At 37.8% G+C, this 14,651-nt stretch overlaps 1 protein-coding gene across 3 annotated transcripts in view; it reads left to right on the plus strand.

The window, feature by feature from the left end:
* MMS22L (MMS22 like, DNA repair protein) overlaps positions 1 to 14,651 on the plus strand; it is a 123,046-nt gene that overhangs the window by 77,735 nt on the left and 30,660 nt on the right. For all 3 annotated transcript variants that reach the window (XM_053904635.1, XM_053904636.1, XM_019442918.2), the window contains 2 exons: positions 7,666 to 7,859; positions 13,163 to 13,313. In XM_053904635.1, coding sequence (XP_053760610.1) covers positions 7,666 to 7,859; positions 13,163 to 13,313 — 345 coding nt within the window. The remainder of the gene's footprint in view (positions 1 to 7,665; positions 7,860 to 13,162; positions 13,314 to 14,651) is intronic.

Raw genomic sequence — 14,651 nt, forward strand, 5'->3', positions numbered from 1 at the left:
CAAGCAGCCTCATTTTAAGTACTTTACCAGTACTATTCTCTAAAACTGTAAGGCAGTATTGCTACAAGCATGCTTGGTTTGCCAGACTCAACATTGGATTCCTGATATATTCTCTTTCCCCAGTCTTGCAAATTAATTAATTGTGGGTCACAGGAATCTTTTTAATTTTTATTTATATATTTATATATATATTATTTATTTATATATATATTTTTAATTGTTTATTCATTTTGAGAGAGACAGAGAGAATGAATGAAGGAGGGCCAGAGAGAAAGGGGGAGAGAGAATCCCAGGCAGGCTTTGCATTGTCAGCATAGAGCCCAATGCAGGGCTTGAACCCATGAAATGCAAGGTCACGACCTGAGCCAACACCAAGAGTTGGAAGCTTAACCAAGTGAGCCATCCAGGGACACTTCACAGGAAACTTTTTAAATTATCACATGTTCATTGACCTTTGGGATCCTTATAGAATGACCTCCACTCCCAGAAGTATTAAACCTTTAATGTGTGTGCAACTGGCATACCACCTGGGATTGGGTGTTATACTAGTTTGTAACTACCTTTATTAAGAGCTTAGCGTATGAATGAATGAATATAGCAACTTAACATTAAAACATGTATTTATTTGGAGAGCAAAATGGCATTTAAGGTAGGTGTAACATAGTTGCATGGTAGTTTGACTGCTTGGGTTCAAATTCTGGCTCTGCTGCTTACTACAAGTGTAGCCCAGAATCAAATTATTTATCTTCTCTGTACTTAGATTTCTTTTCTATAAAATGAGGATAATAATAATACCTACAGGATTAAATTAGTAAAGGCCAAAAACAGAATAAGACTGGTGTATATATTCTCAATAAAAATCTTCGATTCCCTGGCCTACAGTAACTGTTCCATTATTGGAAAGTATCTTATTGACACTTCTTGGTCAAAGATTTATACTATGGTATGTCTGTCTCTAAAGCCCATGTCTTCCTAGATAATGCTCTACTGCATCATGAGCATGGTTATTACGGATTTAGAAGCAGTAGAAATGCGACTAAAATGTACATTATCTTGCCTTATAGTCTACAGATTGTTTTTACAAACTAAGTGGTGTGATTTGACAGCTCGATAGTGTATATAATAGAGCATTATTTCCATTTAACAGATGAAAAACTAAGTCTCAGAAGTTTTCTGGGGTCACAAGCTGGTCTTCTCTTTCCTGGACAAGTGTTCATTTGGACAAGTTTCCTTACATCTTGAGAAGCCCTTTTATTCCCTTATTCCTTAGTGCATTATATGTGTCTGGAAGCATCTTTGCCAGTGCTGTGCTTTCTATTTGTCATAGTCCCTCAGTAGTCAAAACAGCCTTGATGTCACATATGCACTCAGTCATCACCACCATCCACCCCCTCCTCCACATACACACAAACACATTGAGCTATTATAGGGAGGCATTGCAAGGCATAACCAGGCTGCTATTTGCCAGCCTGGTTTTTGATTTACTGCCTCTCCCTGATAACTGGGGCATGCACAGAACTGGGGCTCAAGACTCAAGCTACCATTCTCTCATAGTGGGGCTTTGCAGAAGTCTCTTTATAGCTGGAGGCTGGATTGGATTGGATGATTTTTAGGATAACTTCAAACTATAAGACTTAGGTTTTTTTTTTTTTTTTTTTTTTTTCTGGTAATGTCATTACTTTGATTATGTTATATTCTGAGTAGTAAAGTAATTATAACCCTAGGTTTTAGCTGTGAACAAGAATGACAAAAGGATCCAAAGTACCTTCAGTTTTTTAGTGAGTTTATCTGAGAATAAAAATGGTCATAGAGTAATCTGATTCCCATCCAGTTTTCTATTAGCTAAATCAGATACTTGGAATAATTATCTGTCTTGGTTTAGAACAACTTTTACCTTAGAACTTACCATTTTATTTTTCACTAATAGTGATTGAAAAAAGTTGCCAGGTTTGGAGTAGGACTAAAGGAGGAATTCAATTATTAATTGTTGTTAATCCCTTGCTTTCATCTCTTATCAGTTGTATTATATTATGCTTTATGTGTGGACACAGGTCCCTCACTAGACAAATTTTCTTTCAATTTTGAGGCATAATGTATTAGAAATACTACATATACAATAATGACTACTAGGAAAGTGATGTACAGAATGTCATACTTCTGTAATTATCAGTTATAGGAGAAACAAGAGAAAAGGAGGATTAGAAGTAAAACCTAGATACAGCCTAAGCTGTGAGGAAAGAATGTACTACAGAGACCAGGCTGGCAGGGAGCAGCAGGCAGGTGCCAGTTTCAGTGCCACTCATGTGATAGATACCTCAGTGTATTCGCATGACTGTGTAGGGGTGAGTATGTGGGGCTGTGATGACTAAGTGAATATGTGAAATCACAGAAGGAAGTAGTGAAAAGATAAAAATAGGAAAACAGGAGCGCCTGGGTGGCTCAGTCAGTTGAGCATCCAACTTTGGCTGAGGTCATGATCTCAGGGTTCATGAGTTCAAGCCTCACATTGGGCTCTCTGCTGTCAGCATAGAGCCAGCTTGGGATCCTCTCTGCCCCCCTCTCTCTGCCCCTCCCCCCCAAAAAAAGCAAATGTTTAAAAAAAAAAAAAAAAAAACCAGGAAAACAGATCTTGCAAAATCGGGCAAGAGAGCAGTCAGATCCAGGAACCAGGAACATGCTTGGACATAATAAGGTAAGCCATAGGGGGAAGGATACCAGAGCTAAAATAAAAGCATAAGAAGACCTGGATAACTAAGTATGTAAAAGTTTGGGAAATAAATAAAAGTTTTGGTGTTTGCCTACTGTAATGGTAGGTTTCTAAACATTTTTGAGGAAGTATTTCATGTGGTCTTCACAGTTAACCTGACAGTGGATATAGCAAATGATTGTTCCTCTTTCTTGATTCTTCAAAAAATAAACATTGGGAGCTTACTCACTTTTTCTGAGGTCACACAGCTCTGGGTAACTTTGCTAATAGCCAGCTGTGTTACCCAACAGGTACTTCTTTTGCCCTAGTTTCCCCATTTGTAAGATGATAATAACTGCACCAAACTCATACGGTAAGAAATAAATGCTTATAAAACACTCAACATGGTACATGGCACATGGTGGTAAATACTGATGAGTGCTGGGTGTTGCTGTTGTTTCTCTGAGAGCCACAATTTGAGTAACTTGACATTCAGCAAATTTTATTTTTTACTATACTATATTGCATCTTCCAGAATGTAAGTGGGATAGTTAGGCATGTATATTTCCACATGTGTGTGTTTCCAAAATGGTTTTAACCCATGTTAAATTTGTCTTTACTCAAAACATTTGCCAAGTGTTAGGAGATTCTCTCTCTCCTGTGATATTTCTTTTTTGATTTTGACCCAATAGTACATTTCATTTTCTCTGCAGTAAATTTACTTTCAAATTTTTCTCCAGTTTGTTGAAGAAGGTAGAAAATGTTTCATAAAATAGCCATGACACTGAGAATTGTTAGACACTTTATGTATTTCATATATGCTTTGTGTTGTATTTGTTACCTGTAGTGACAGCTTCTTTCAGTATTTGCATTTTCGTAAACATACCTTCAGCAGATACACAGTCACATGTGATACAATAAATTTTCTGTAGTCTCTGCAGTTAGTTTTCTCATCCAGAAAATGTAATTTAAAAAAAATTACCTGTGACTGCCAGGAGTATTTCTGTTTTGGCTACAGTGCAGAAATTTGATTCTCCCTTCAGACTCCCATTGTAGGATATCCTTGACATTTCCTGCATCTGTCATTCTCTGATTGGCTCATGTTTACACAAACCATTACAAGGTTTTAAACAACTTTATTTGGTGTTAAATTAGCAGATTTTCATTCTTATTCAAACTGATATTCCTTGAATATTCAAACCATCAAGCAGAAAGTATTTTGCATAGTCCCAGGATATCTAACTTCTTTCGAACCAAAATGCAAAGAGGATGCACATTTCCAAAACAAATCTGTGTTTGGGTCAATGTCTTATGCTTAATTGGAACTTGTTTTTGCTGTGTTAACTCTTACCTTGGAAGATGTAATCTCTAGCTTTTTTACCTAGTGGTTTGTTTCTTTTTTCAGACCTCTGAATCAGATCCCGATAGTAACTCCTACTTAGAATCCCTGGTACCTCACTGTTTTGCTCTGAAGAGGTCAAAAGTGGCTCAGATTTGTTGGCCTTTTTCAGTATTGCCTCAAATGCATTTTTCTGGGTATCTCTTGTACTTTTTTCTAACACAGAATTCTGGTGTAAGAGGCAAAGCTACATGAGGCTTTTCTAGCTCCTTTTCTTAGGTTTACTGAACTTTCTTCAACCCAAGTAGGAAGAGAAGAAGATTGATCAGTGTTTAAATTATGTGATTCTTAGTGCATAAGTGTGTGTGTAGGAGGAAGGTATGGGCTTCAGAGTGAGTTTTAAGTTCAGATTATGGGTCCAGCCTTTCTTAGCCATGTGACCTTTGGGTGTATTTAACTTTCTCACTGCCAGCTTCATCGTCTATGAAGAGGATTACTGATACCTATCTCATAGAATTGTTCTGATTTTTAACTTAAGAATTTCTAGCACAAAGAGGATGACCAGAAATGATATCCCTCCCTAGGGAATAGGTTTTATTTAGTGAAGAAATGGCTTATCTATTTAGAAATAGGGAGCACAATGTATCCTACTCTAGTACAGTAAGTTATTCTTTGAAACCAGTATACTTTGAAATGGCTATAACTGTGTTGTGCCAATGGTGGTGTTATTTTACTTGGACTCTAGTGTGTTGACATGTGGTCATGAAATTTGCTACATGTTGATGTAGGCAGTTAAGTTAGGTGCCAAATGGATTTTAGTAGTTGATATTCAACTTACTCAAAGCTAAAGGATTTGAAATGGTTCTCTAGCCACTAGTTCAAGTTGAAAGCTTCTCAGGCATGTTTTTACCAGAGAAGATATAGCAGATACTTGGTTAGCTTTTATGAGAATTGCTTGCTATGATCTTCTTTCCCCAGGCATTTTGTACTTTTTTATCGATACTTCAGGTAGTATTAAGTAGTGTCTCATGATTATCCAAGAATTCAGTGGCAAGGGGCGCAGTGTCCTAATGTTATATAATTGATAATATTTTACTTACTTAGGTGTACTTTATGCGAAAAGTCCTAAAATGTGGTCTTGGGTCCAGTTTGATCTTTCAGTGGAAATGTTTTAGGTACGTGTGCTGAGTTCTGTATTTTGTGTATTTATTTTAAGTGTCTACTTCCCCTATATAAACTAATTTAGGGGCACCTGGGTGGCTCAATTGGTTAAGCATCTGACTCTTGATTTCAGCTTAGGTCATGATCTCACAGTTCCTGAGCCCCACTTCGGGCTCTAGGCTATTAGTGCAGAGCCTGTTTGGGATTCTCTCTCCCTCTCTCTCTGCCCCTTCCCTACTTGCTCGCTCTCTCTCTCTCAAAATAAATAAATAAAACATTTTAAAAAAACATCAGGCAGGGCGCCTGGGTGGCTTAGTTGGTTGAGCAGCCAGTTTCAGCTCCGATCATGATCTCATAGCTTATGGGTTTCAAGCCCTACATCAGGCTCTGTGCTGACAGCTCAGAGCGTGGAACCTGCTTTGGATTCTGTGTCTCCCTCTCTCTCTTTCTCTCCCCTGCTCACGCTCTGTCTCTCTCTCTCTCTCTCTCTGTCAAAAATATTTTTTTTTAAAAAACACTTAAAAAAAATTTTTTTTATTACATTTCTTTATTTTTGAGAGGCAGAGAGAGACAGAGCATGAGTGGGAGAGGGGCAGAGAGAGAGGGAGACACAGAATCCGAAGCAGGCTCCAGGCTCTGGACTAATAACCCAGGGCTATTAGCAGGGCTTGAACCCATGAACTGTGAGACTGTGACCTGAGCCGAAGTTGGACATGCAACCGACTGAGCCACCCAGGCGCCCCTTAAAAAAAAAACAAACTCAAAAAAAATCAGGAATGTGAGAAATAATGTAATATTTTTTTAAAGTACGAGTTATTTTTCTTAATGGAACACTATCAGAAGAAGTCTTCTGCTTTAGCTCTATTGGTTATGTTTTAACTGGTTTGTCTTTCATTGAAGAAAGCATATCTATCTCAGGATGATATCCATGCATTTGTATCTACTCTCAATTGATGTGTCAGTAATAGAAACAGGAATAATATTATGGTTGTACATTTAGTGTTAGGTAATCAAATTATTAATAGTTGGGAATATTGCAAAAATGCCTTATATTTCAGATCACTACAAAAATCTCTTAGTGTTTCCTTCCCCTCTTATATTTCTGTTAAGGTCTAGAAATGTCTATATTTTCTTTTTTTGTTGTTTTTATTTTTAGTTAAAATACAGTGTTAAATTAGTTTCAGGTGTACAATATAGTAATTCAGCACTTCCATACGTCACCCTGTGCTCATAACAAGTGCACTCCTTAATCCCCATCACCTGTTCAACCCACCTCCCTCCCTCCCTCAGTTCTCTATAATTTAGGGTCTGTTTTTTTATTTATTTCTCTCTCATTTTTCCCCTTGTTTTGTTTCTTAAATTCCACGGTTAAGTGAAAGCATATGGTGTTTGTCTTACTCTGACTTATTTTGCTTAGCGTTATACTCTAGCTCCATCCATGTCATTGCAAATGGCAGGATTTCATTATTTTGTATGGCTGAATAAAATATTCCATTGTGCATGTATATACACACACTGTATCTTCTTTATCCATTCATCTTCCATATCTTGACTATTGTAAATAATGCTGTTACAGACATAGGGGTGCATGTATCCCTTTGAATTAGTGTTCTTGTATTCTTTGGGTAAATAACCAATTGTGCAACTGCAGAATCCTAAGGTAGTTCTATTTTTAACTCTTTGAGGAAACTCCATACAGTTTTCCAGAGTTTGCACTCCCACCAACAATGCAGGAGGGTTCCTTTCTCACCACATCCTCACCAACACCTGTTGTTTCTTGTGTTGTTAATTTTACCTTTTCTGACAGGAGTGAGGTGATATCTCACTGTAGTTTTGGTTTGCAAGAAATGTCTAAATTTTCAGTTAAATTAAACATATAGGTGAATAAATGACTAGGCAGCATTGTATTCATGTTTTACTAAGTTATAGAGAGCAAGAACTTTTTATTTATTATTGTCTGCTTTGTGAAAATGATTATGGATCTTTTGGGACCAAAGTACCAAGATTATACCTGGCACAGTTTTGTGTAGGAAAATATTTTAATTACAAATGCCACACACAGGCAAGCTAGATGTACTTTCTTTCCTCTTGGTACATCCATGTCCTAAAGCTCTTGGAAGAAAATGGTTTAAAAAATTGCTTTCATGTCTACACTGTAAGTAAAATCACTTGTCATAGCAAGTTGCAAAATGCAGACATTCATTCTGAAGCTGCCTGTTTCTCATTTGGATCTGACATATTAAAAAGCATATAATTAATGGTTGACATTAGTAATTAACATTAACTTTATGGTGCTTAATATGCCATCATTCATCCATCAAATAACCAGAAATGCATAATGTCTTGGCATAAAGGATTTAATTATATAAAACGGTCCTTCAGTTTTCATATGCTATAAACGTTAAAAGCCAAAAATGTATTCAAAGAAGATTTTTGTAAAGATTTGTTGGGCGTTAGCTATATTTTTATTTCTTTTTAGGAGTATGCATCAACAATTGCGTCAGGAACTTCAAAAGGAGAATGTGGACCTAACTGCGCAGTCTTCATTATCGGCTAAAGAGCGCCACCTTGCTGCAGTTGCCAGTGCACTATGGAGACATTTCTTTTCATTTTTGAAGAGTCAGAGAATGTCACAGATAGTGCCTCTCTCAGAACTTGCGGACGCAGCGGCAGGTCAGCGTTGTTAATTTGCTAATTAGCTTCTCATTTTGCAGACTCTGTCAGTTTTTTCTTCTATTTGCTTGGTAACAAACTCTTTTATTACAGTCTAATAAATACTTTGACAACCAGAAAGATAAAAAGAGTTTTGTATTTTTAAATTAAGATCCTTTGGCTTGTTTGTTTTCTTCTTAGTAAAGGTAAAAATTAAGTGATTGTTCGCTAAAAATAAAATATAATTTTCGATCTTAAAAATATCGAATGTGCATAAACTTTTCTTATGCGTGCAATATCTGGAAAGAAAAGTAGCATTTCTTCTAGTTCAAGGACGTTATTTTCAAATTGTGTATGGAGATATCTAGATGTAACATAAAGTTACTTCTGTGAAGAGTAAAAGAATGTACTATGAATTCTACTTCACCAAGCAGAGATAAGAATAACCTCAAATGTATAGACTGTTACTGTTCTGACTTCTAGATTCTATTTTAGGTTGTAATTTTTAATTAATTTGACTCTTGGCCTAAGGTCATGTGCTTAGGCTTTAAGGGAATCTGAATCACATGACGTTGTAGACAAGAATTTGAGTATCTGAGCATATCTGCCATTTTCTAAGAAGAGATCATTATCTTTCTCAAAGGAATATTTCACGCAAAATATGTTAAGAAGTACTAGAATAGATGGCGATCAGTATAGCAACTACATGCCTTTAACTGCAATTTGTGTAAAGGTATGTAATGCATTTCGATGTGATGTTTTTTAAGACCTAACACCTAAACCGTGATTTTACCCTGGTGTGAATGACAGAAAGCTGAGCTAAAAGCACTACATAAAAGACTGAATGATATAAATTGTGAAAGATCTTGAATTCTACTAGCATTTCCATAATTAAAACATTACAATGACAGATTGAAGAACTGTGACAGGACACAGTTTTCCAGCTACCAGATGTCTATGAAAATAAATATTGATATGTAATCAGTTTAACCAAAGCAGTCGTTAGAAGCCAATATGACTTCTCTTTCTTGCATTCATCATCCCAACTCACAGTCAGTGAACAGAAATGATACCACACAAGTTTAATGAGCGCTGTCCTAGTTGCTAAAAATAAGTAAAAGTGTACACACACACACACTTATAGGGGTTTGTTTTGAAGTAAAGACTTGATAGGTTAGGAGAAAAAAGTTTCCTGCATTAAAAACAACAGTAATCGAACACCCACATTTATTTTATGGTAATGCCATTGTGGAATTACCAGTGGAAAAAGGACTGCAATTCCTTTTCTCACGTGTAAGTTACCTGTTCTCATTGAACTTCTAGTCTAGTGCAGGGGAAAGAACAATTAGTAAGTAAGCAAGATATGTAATAAAAGGTGATAATTGTTTTTGGAGAAAAATAAAAATGTATCAGAGAGGATAGGGAATGCCAGAGGCAGATTGTAATATTAAATAGAATTGTCAGGGAGGCTTGAGTAAGTACCATTTAAGCAAAGACCTGAAGGAAGTCAGAGACCAATGCTCTGCACAGGAACAGAAGCAAGAGCATGTCTGGTGTGCTTGAGGAACCACAGAGAAGCCATAAAAGCTTGTGTGGCATGAGAAAGGAAGGGAGAGTCCAGATATATAACCAAAAGGTAGTGAAGAGCTAGCTTGTGTTCTGCCTTGTATGCAGTTGGAAAGACTCTTAGCTTTTACTCTGAGATTAGAAGCTTTTGAAAAAGTGTTGAGCAAAGGAGTGAGGAGCATCCTTCTGGCTACTAGACTGAGAGCCAACTATAGGGAGGCCAGTTAGCGAACCGTTGACAATTCAGAAATGAGCAGCTTGAGCTAACATGGTAGCAGTACAGGTGGTGAGAAGCGGTTGGATTTCCAGTCTGAAGGTACACAGAGTACTTTGAAGGTAGACCTGACAGAATTTCTAGGTGGGTATAATATGGTAAGCAGAATAAAGAGAGAATTCCTCATTTATGGAGGTGAGGAAAATTGTGACAGAAGCAGATTTTATGAGGGAAGACTAGGATTTTGATATTGGGCTTTTTTTTTAGATACCCATGAAACTCTAAGAAAAGCAGGCACTTGGATAATAAGTGTTGGGTTCAGAGAAGAGGTTAAATTTGGGAACTGTGTATAGTCATTAAAGCTGTGAACTGGATGAGATCATCGATAGAGTAAGTTTGGTGAAGAGAGAAGCATGAGGACTGGGCTCCAGGATACTCCCATGTTCAGATTTGTGGGATAAAAAGGAACCAAGAGAGGAGACTGCAAAGGAATGCCAGTGAAGCAACAGGAAAGCCAAGTGTGTTGCCCTGGAAATCAAATGACAGGATTTCAAGGAAGAGGGAGTCAACTGCTCAAATGCTATTAATGGATCAAAAAAGATGAAGCCTGAGATTGGGCCCTGGATTTAGCAAGAGGGAAGGTCAGTGGTCACCCTGAAAAGGAGTTTTGGTATAGTGCTAGAAACAAAGTCCTGATTAAAGGTGATTTAAGAGAAAATGTGAGAAGATGAATTACAGACTGCAAATGTGGATATATCTTTTTGAGTATCACTGTTTAAGAGAAGTAGAAAAATGGAGGTGTTAGCTAGAGGGAGGTGTGAGTGAGAGATTTTTTCTTTTTAATAACATGGGAGAAATTTCAGCATATTTATAATCCTGACGAATGTTTGGAGTAAAGGAAAACTTAATGATGCATGGTAGTCACTTGTGGTTTAATGTCTAAGAGAAATGGGATCCTATAAAAGACTTGGCCTCAGATGATCTGTAGGAGCAGAAGAGAAGGCAGAGTAAATGGGCCCAGAGGCACCTGGGTGGCTCAGATGATTAAGTGACCGACTCTTGATTTTGGCTCAGGTCATGACCTCACAGTTCGTGAGTTCGAGCCCCATGTCACGTTCCACACGCTGACAGTGTGGAGCCTGCTTGGGATTCTGTGCAGCGATCATAAAGGTCTCCAAGAATGGGTCTAGAATAATCTATTTCATCATTATCATTGTGGAATCTATAATGGCTTCTTCAGATTCCAAATTCTACACCTGATGTTTCTGCTAATGTGCCCAGTGTATGTGCATTCTATAAATAAATAAACAAACAAACTTAAAAAAGGGGGGGTCCAAGAAGAGGCAGCTAGGTAGATGTGCCACTAGCTTGTGGTAGTTCTCGGCTGATGTTTCTCATTTCTTTGTGAAGTAGTAAGTAAGGCCATTAGCTGAAGGTGGGGATGGGGAGGAGGTGCTGGCTAACGACAGAGAGAGGGAAGAAGGTATGCAGTAGCCCTCCAGGAGAGTAAAAGTCTGAATGGACTGGAGTAATGTATCAGGAATGCTGGCCAGCTCTAAGGTCTAACTTAGTTTATAGTCCTAAATTTAAAGTGAGATCAGTCAGTAGGATTCCTTGCCAGCCATTTATACTGGAGCAGGTACATAGCAAGAGAAGACCAAGAGTTGGAATTAAACATTTGCTTTTTCCAGAGAAACACAATGAATCAAGTAAGAAGCAAGGGAGTGGACAGTACGCAAAACTAGTGTAACAGTGGACCGTGCAATAAAGCTGCCTAAAAAAGGAAAGAAGGCATGAAGGCAGTGAGGGACAGGGAAAAAGTTGTCGGATCAATGAATTGTAGGTCTTGGTGGAATCAGATAGTTGTTGGGAGTTGGAGACCTAGAGACAAGAGAGTTGGAAAACCCCTCCAATTGGGTGGAGGTGCCAGAAAGCGGGAGAGAATGTACTTATTGCTAATGCCAAAGTCTCACAGTATCAGCATGGGAGTAAATGGCTGAAATAGAGTGGAAGATAGATTCGCTGAGGAGGGGAGTTCAAGAAACTGATAGGCCAGGATATCGGAAGAAAAGCCATCCAGGATTATGACAGGAGCACTGCTAGAGAGGATGTGGTTAGTGAGCTATATAGTCTTAAAGGAATGAGGGGAGATGAACAAGGAAACACTAGGCGAATGCAACAAGGAGAATTAGTGACTGGTGTCTGATGACATGAGAGTCAAAGCTGGAGGTTTTCAAGAGGAGGAAGGGGAGAATGGTCTAGAAGCAGCCTCAGGACCAAGGTGCAGACTCTGCTATCTGTAGGTCAAGTGTAGGAGAGAAGTGGGAGAATACACAGCCACCGCTTGAGGGAGGTACGGAGGAGCCAGTGCTTCATAAGCAGTCTATTGACAAACATTAACTAATATAATACAAATTAAGTTGGGGAATTCCCAGGAAATCACAAAATAAAGTATATTTGTTTAATGTGGCTAACTAGGGAATTCTAGTTCCTAGGCTTAGTAGGTTCTGAAGAAAGTGGAGTGTCACTGATTATTATTAGGAAATTACCATTTAATGGAAGACTATCCATTGCCTGAGACCAAAGTCTTCTCTGTGGCAGGTGGCAAGTACATTAGCTTGATTGGAGAGAAATAGATGCTAGAAATATTTTTTTTAATGGGGTTTTTGAGGGGCGCCTGGATGGCTCAGTCGGTTAAGCGTCAGACTTCAGCTCGGGTCATGATCTCACAGTCTGTGAGTTCAAGCCCTGCATTGGGCTCTGTGCTGACAGCTCAGAGCCTGAAGTCTGCTTTGGATTCTGTGTCTCCTTCTCTGCCCCTCCCCCACTCATGTTCGCTCACGCGCGCGTGCACACACTCTCAAAAATTAAAAAAACATTTAACAACTTTTTAAAAATAAAAATAAATGGGATTTTTCAATGAGGGGGTACAAACATCAGATGTAGAATTTGGAATTTGAGGAAGCCATTATAGATTCCACGATGATAATGCTGAAATAGATTATTCTAGACCCATTCTTGGAGATTATATAATCACTACGGAAATTTCTTTGGCAACATGAATATAGTTCAGTTTTTGCTTTTTGTTCTGCATTTCTACATGTGACATTTTATTATTGAGTGAATTCTTTTTATCACTATTGATATAATTTGAGGAGGGGAAATAGTTTTTAAAAATTCCTTACCATAAGGGTGCCCAGGTGGCTCAGTTGGTTGAGCATTCGACTCTTGATTTTGGCTCAGTTCATGATCCCAGGGTCATGGGATCGAGCCCCATATCCATGCTCAGCATGGAACTTGCTTAAGATCCTCTCCTCCCTCTCCCTCTCCCTCTCCCTCTCTCCCTCTCTCCCTCTCTCCCTCTCTCCCTCTCTCCCTCTCTCCCTCTCTCCCTCTCTCCCTCTCTCCCTCTCTCCCTCTCTCTCTACACTCCCCGCCCCACACTCAAGAGTACACATGTGCTCTGTCTCTGTCAAAAAAAATTTTTAATTTTTTTTAAGTTAAAAAAATTCCTCACCATAAATTTTTCTCATTTAAAATCTAGATTTTACTTTGCTAGCATTGGACATGCCCAGCACAGCTCCATCAGATCTTCAGCCTCAGCCAGTTATATCAATAATACAGCTTTTTGGTTGGGATGATATCATCTGGCCCCAGGTTGTAGCAAGATATTTAAGTCATTGCCTACAAAATAGGTAAGTGACTTGATTTCAGGTATGCACATGTATAGAAACTCATGATAGATCAGTATACTAGGAAAATAAGAATTTTCACAAATAAAAACTGATCTTCGTACATATACTGACACTTTGGTGGTTTTTGCTTTTGGATGTATCAGCATTTGACAGTGGCAGTAGCCTGCCTTAAAAATAAATAAATAAATAAAAATAAACAAAAAACTTGCTGCTTAAAAGCTTTTTTTTAAAACTGTTTTTGTAGGACTACCTTTATTTCATCCTGAAATTACCTTTCTATATTCACCTTTGTGAAAGAAATTATGTAATTAATATTGCTGGTTCTGTAAAATACAAGTATATTGTTGTATTTTTAGGTGCGATGATAGCTTTTCCTTTCACAGCTAGATTTTTAGACTCAACTCTTGTACAATTAGGAACACGACACTTCATCACCCTGAACCCTGGTTTCCTTATCTGTATCTCCTGTTGCATTGTATAACAGATCTGAGGAACTCCAGTAGGAAAAACATATAGTAAATGAAGTTACAATAGAAATAGTGTAATCGGGAAGATTTGAAAAAGAATAGTAAGATGAGGGAAAATAAATGCACAAACCTGGGAGACCACTGTAGTTCCTGTCCAGATGAAGAGGGATGCGGTCAGTGAGGTATTCGCATAAGGGAGTCCACTAAGCAGTCAGTAAGCCATCTTCTCAATTGGCTTTCAGTCATGAAGTAAGGGAGCTCAACTTCCATTGGATTACTTTTAGTCTCTTCTAGCTTGCTAATTCTATAATAACAAACAGTATTTATTAAATACTTCTGCTGAAACTGTCTAGAATAAGTTTAGTTTAAAAAATAGTATTTGATGTATTAGTAACAGTTGAAGAAACTGAAATGCAAAGGTGTTAAAGAACTTTGGAAAGTTGTATAGGTCATAAATGACAAACAGTTCTTCGGCACTGTGTACTCTTTGGGACGTCTTCTGTTCAGGTTTTTCAAAGTAATATTTTTAGAGTTATGACTTACATGTATTTTTCAAATTTCTGACTTTACCTAGCACTTCATAGTTAGGTTAAGACCACCCTCATCCTTTCTACCCCCGTTATAAAATGGTTAAATATCAGATTCAGCCAGGCTTTTGGCTTCACAGAAAGATTTTTGGTTTTATTTTTTTTCTGTCAGATGTTACTTTGTAATTCTTCAATAATGACCGCCTATGCAGTGGTATAGCAGGAAAGAAAGGGATGGGTATGGAATTGGTTAGAAGACTCACACAGAAATCTTTGTCATTAACTCTTTTCTTACATAAATGGTCATGACCACTTCTTTTTATTTACTCTAAGGGCCACTGTTT

Source organism: Panthera pardus, unplaced genomic scaffold (genome assembly GCF_024362965.1).
Source record: "Panthera pardus isolate Hobbes unplaced genomic scaffold, ASM2436296v1 HiC_scaffold_17, whole genome shotgun sequence".
Lineage (NCBI taxonomy): Eukaryota > Metazoa > Chordata > Mammalia > Carnivora > Felidae > Panthera > Panthera pardus.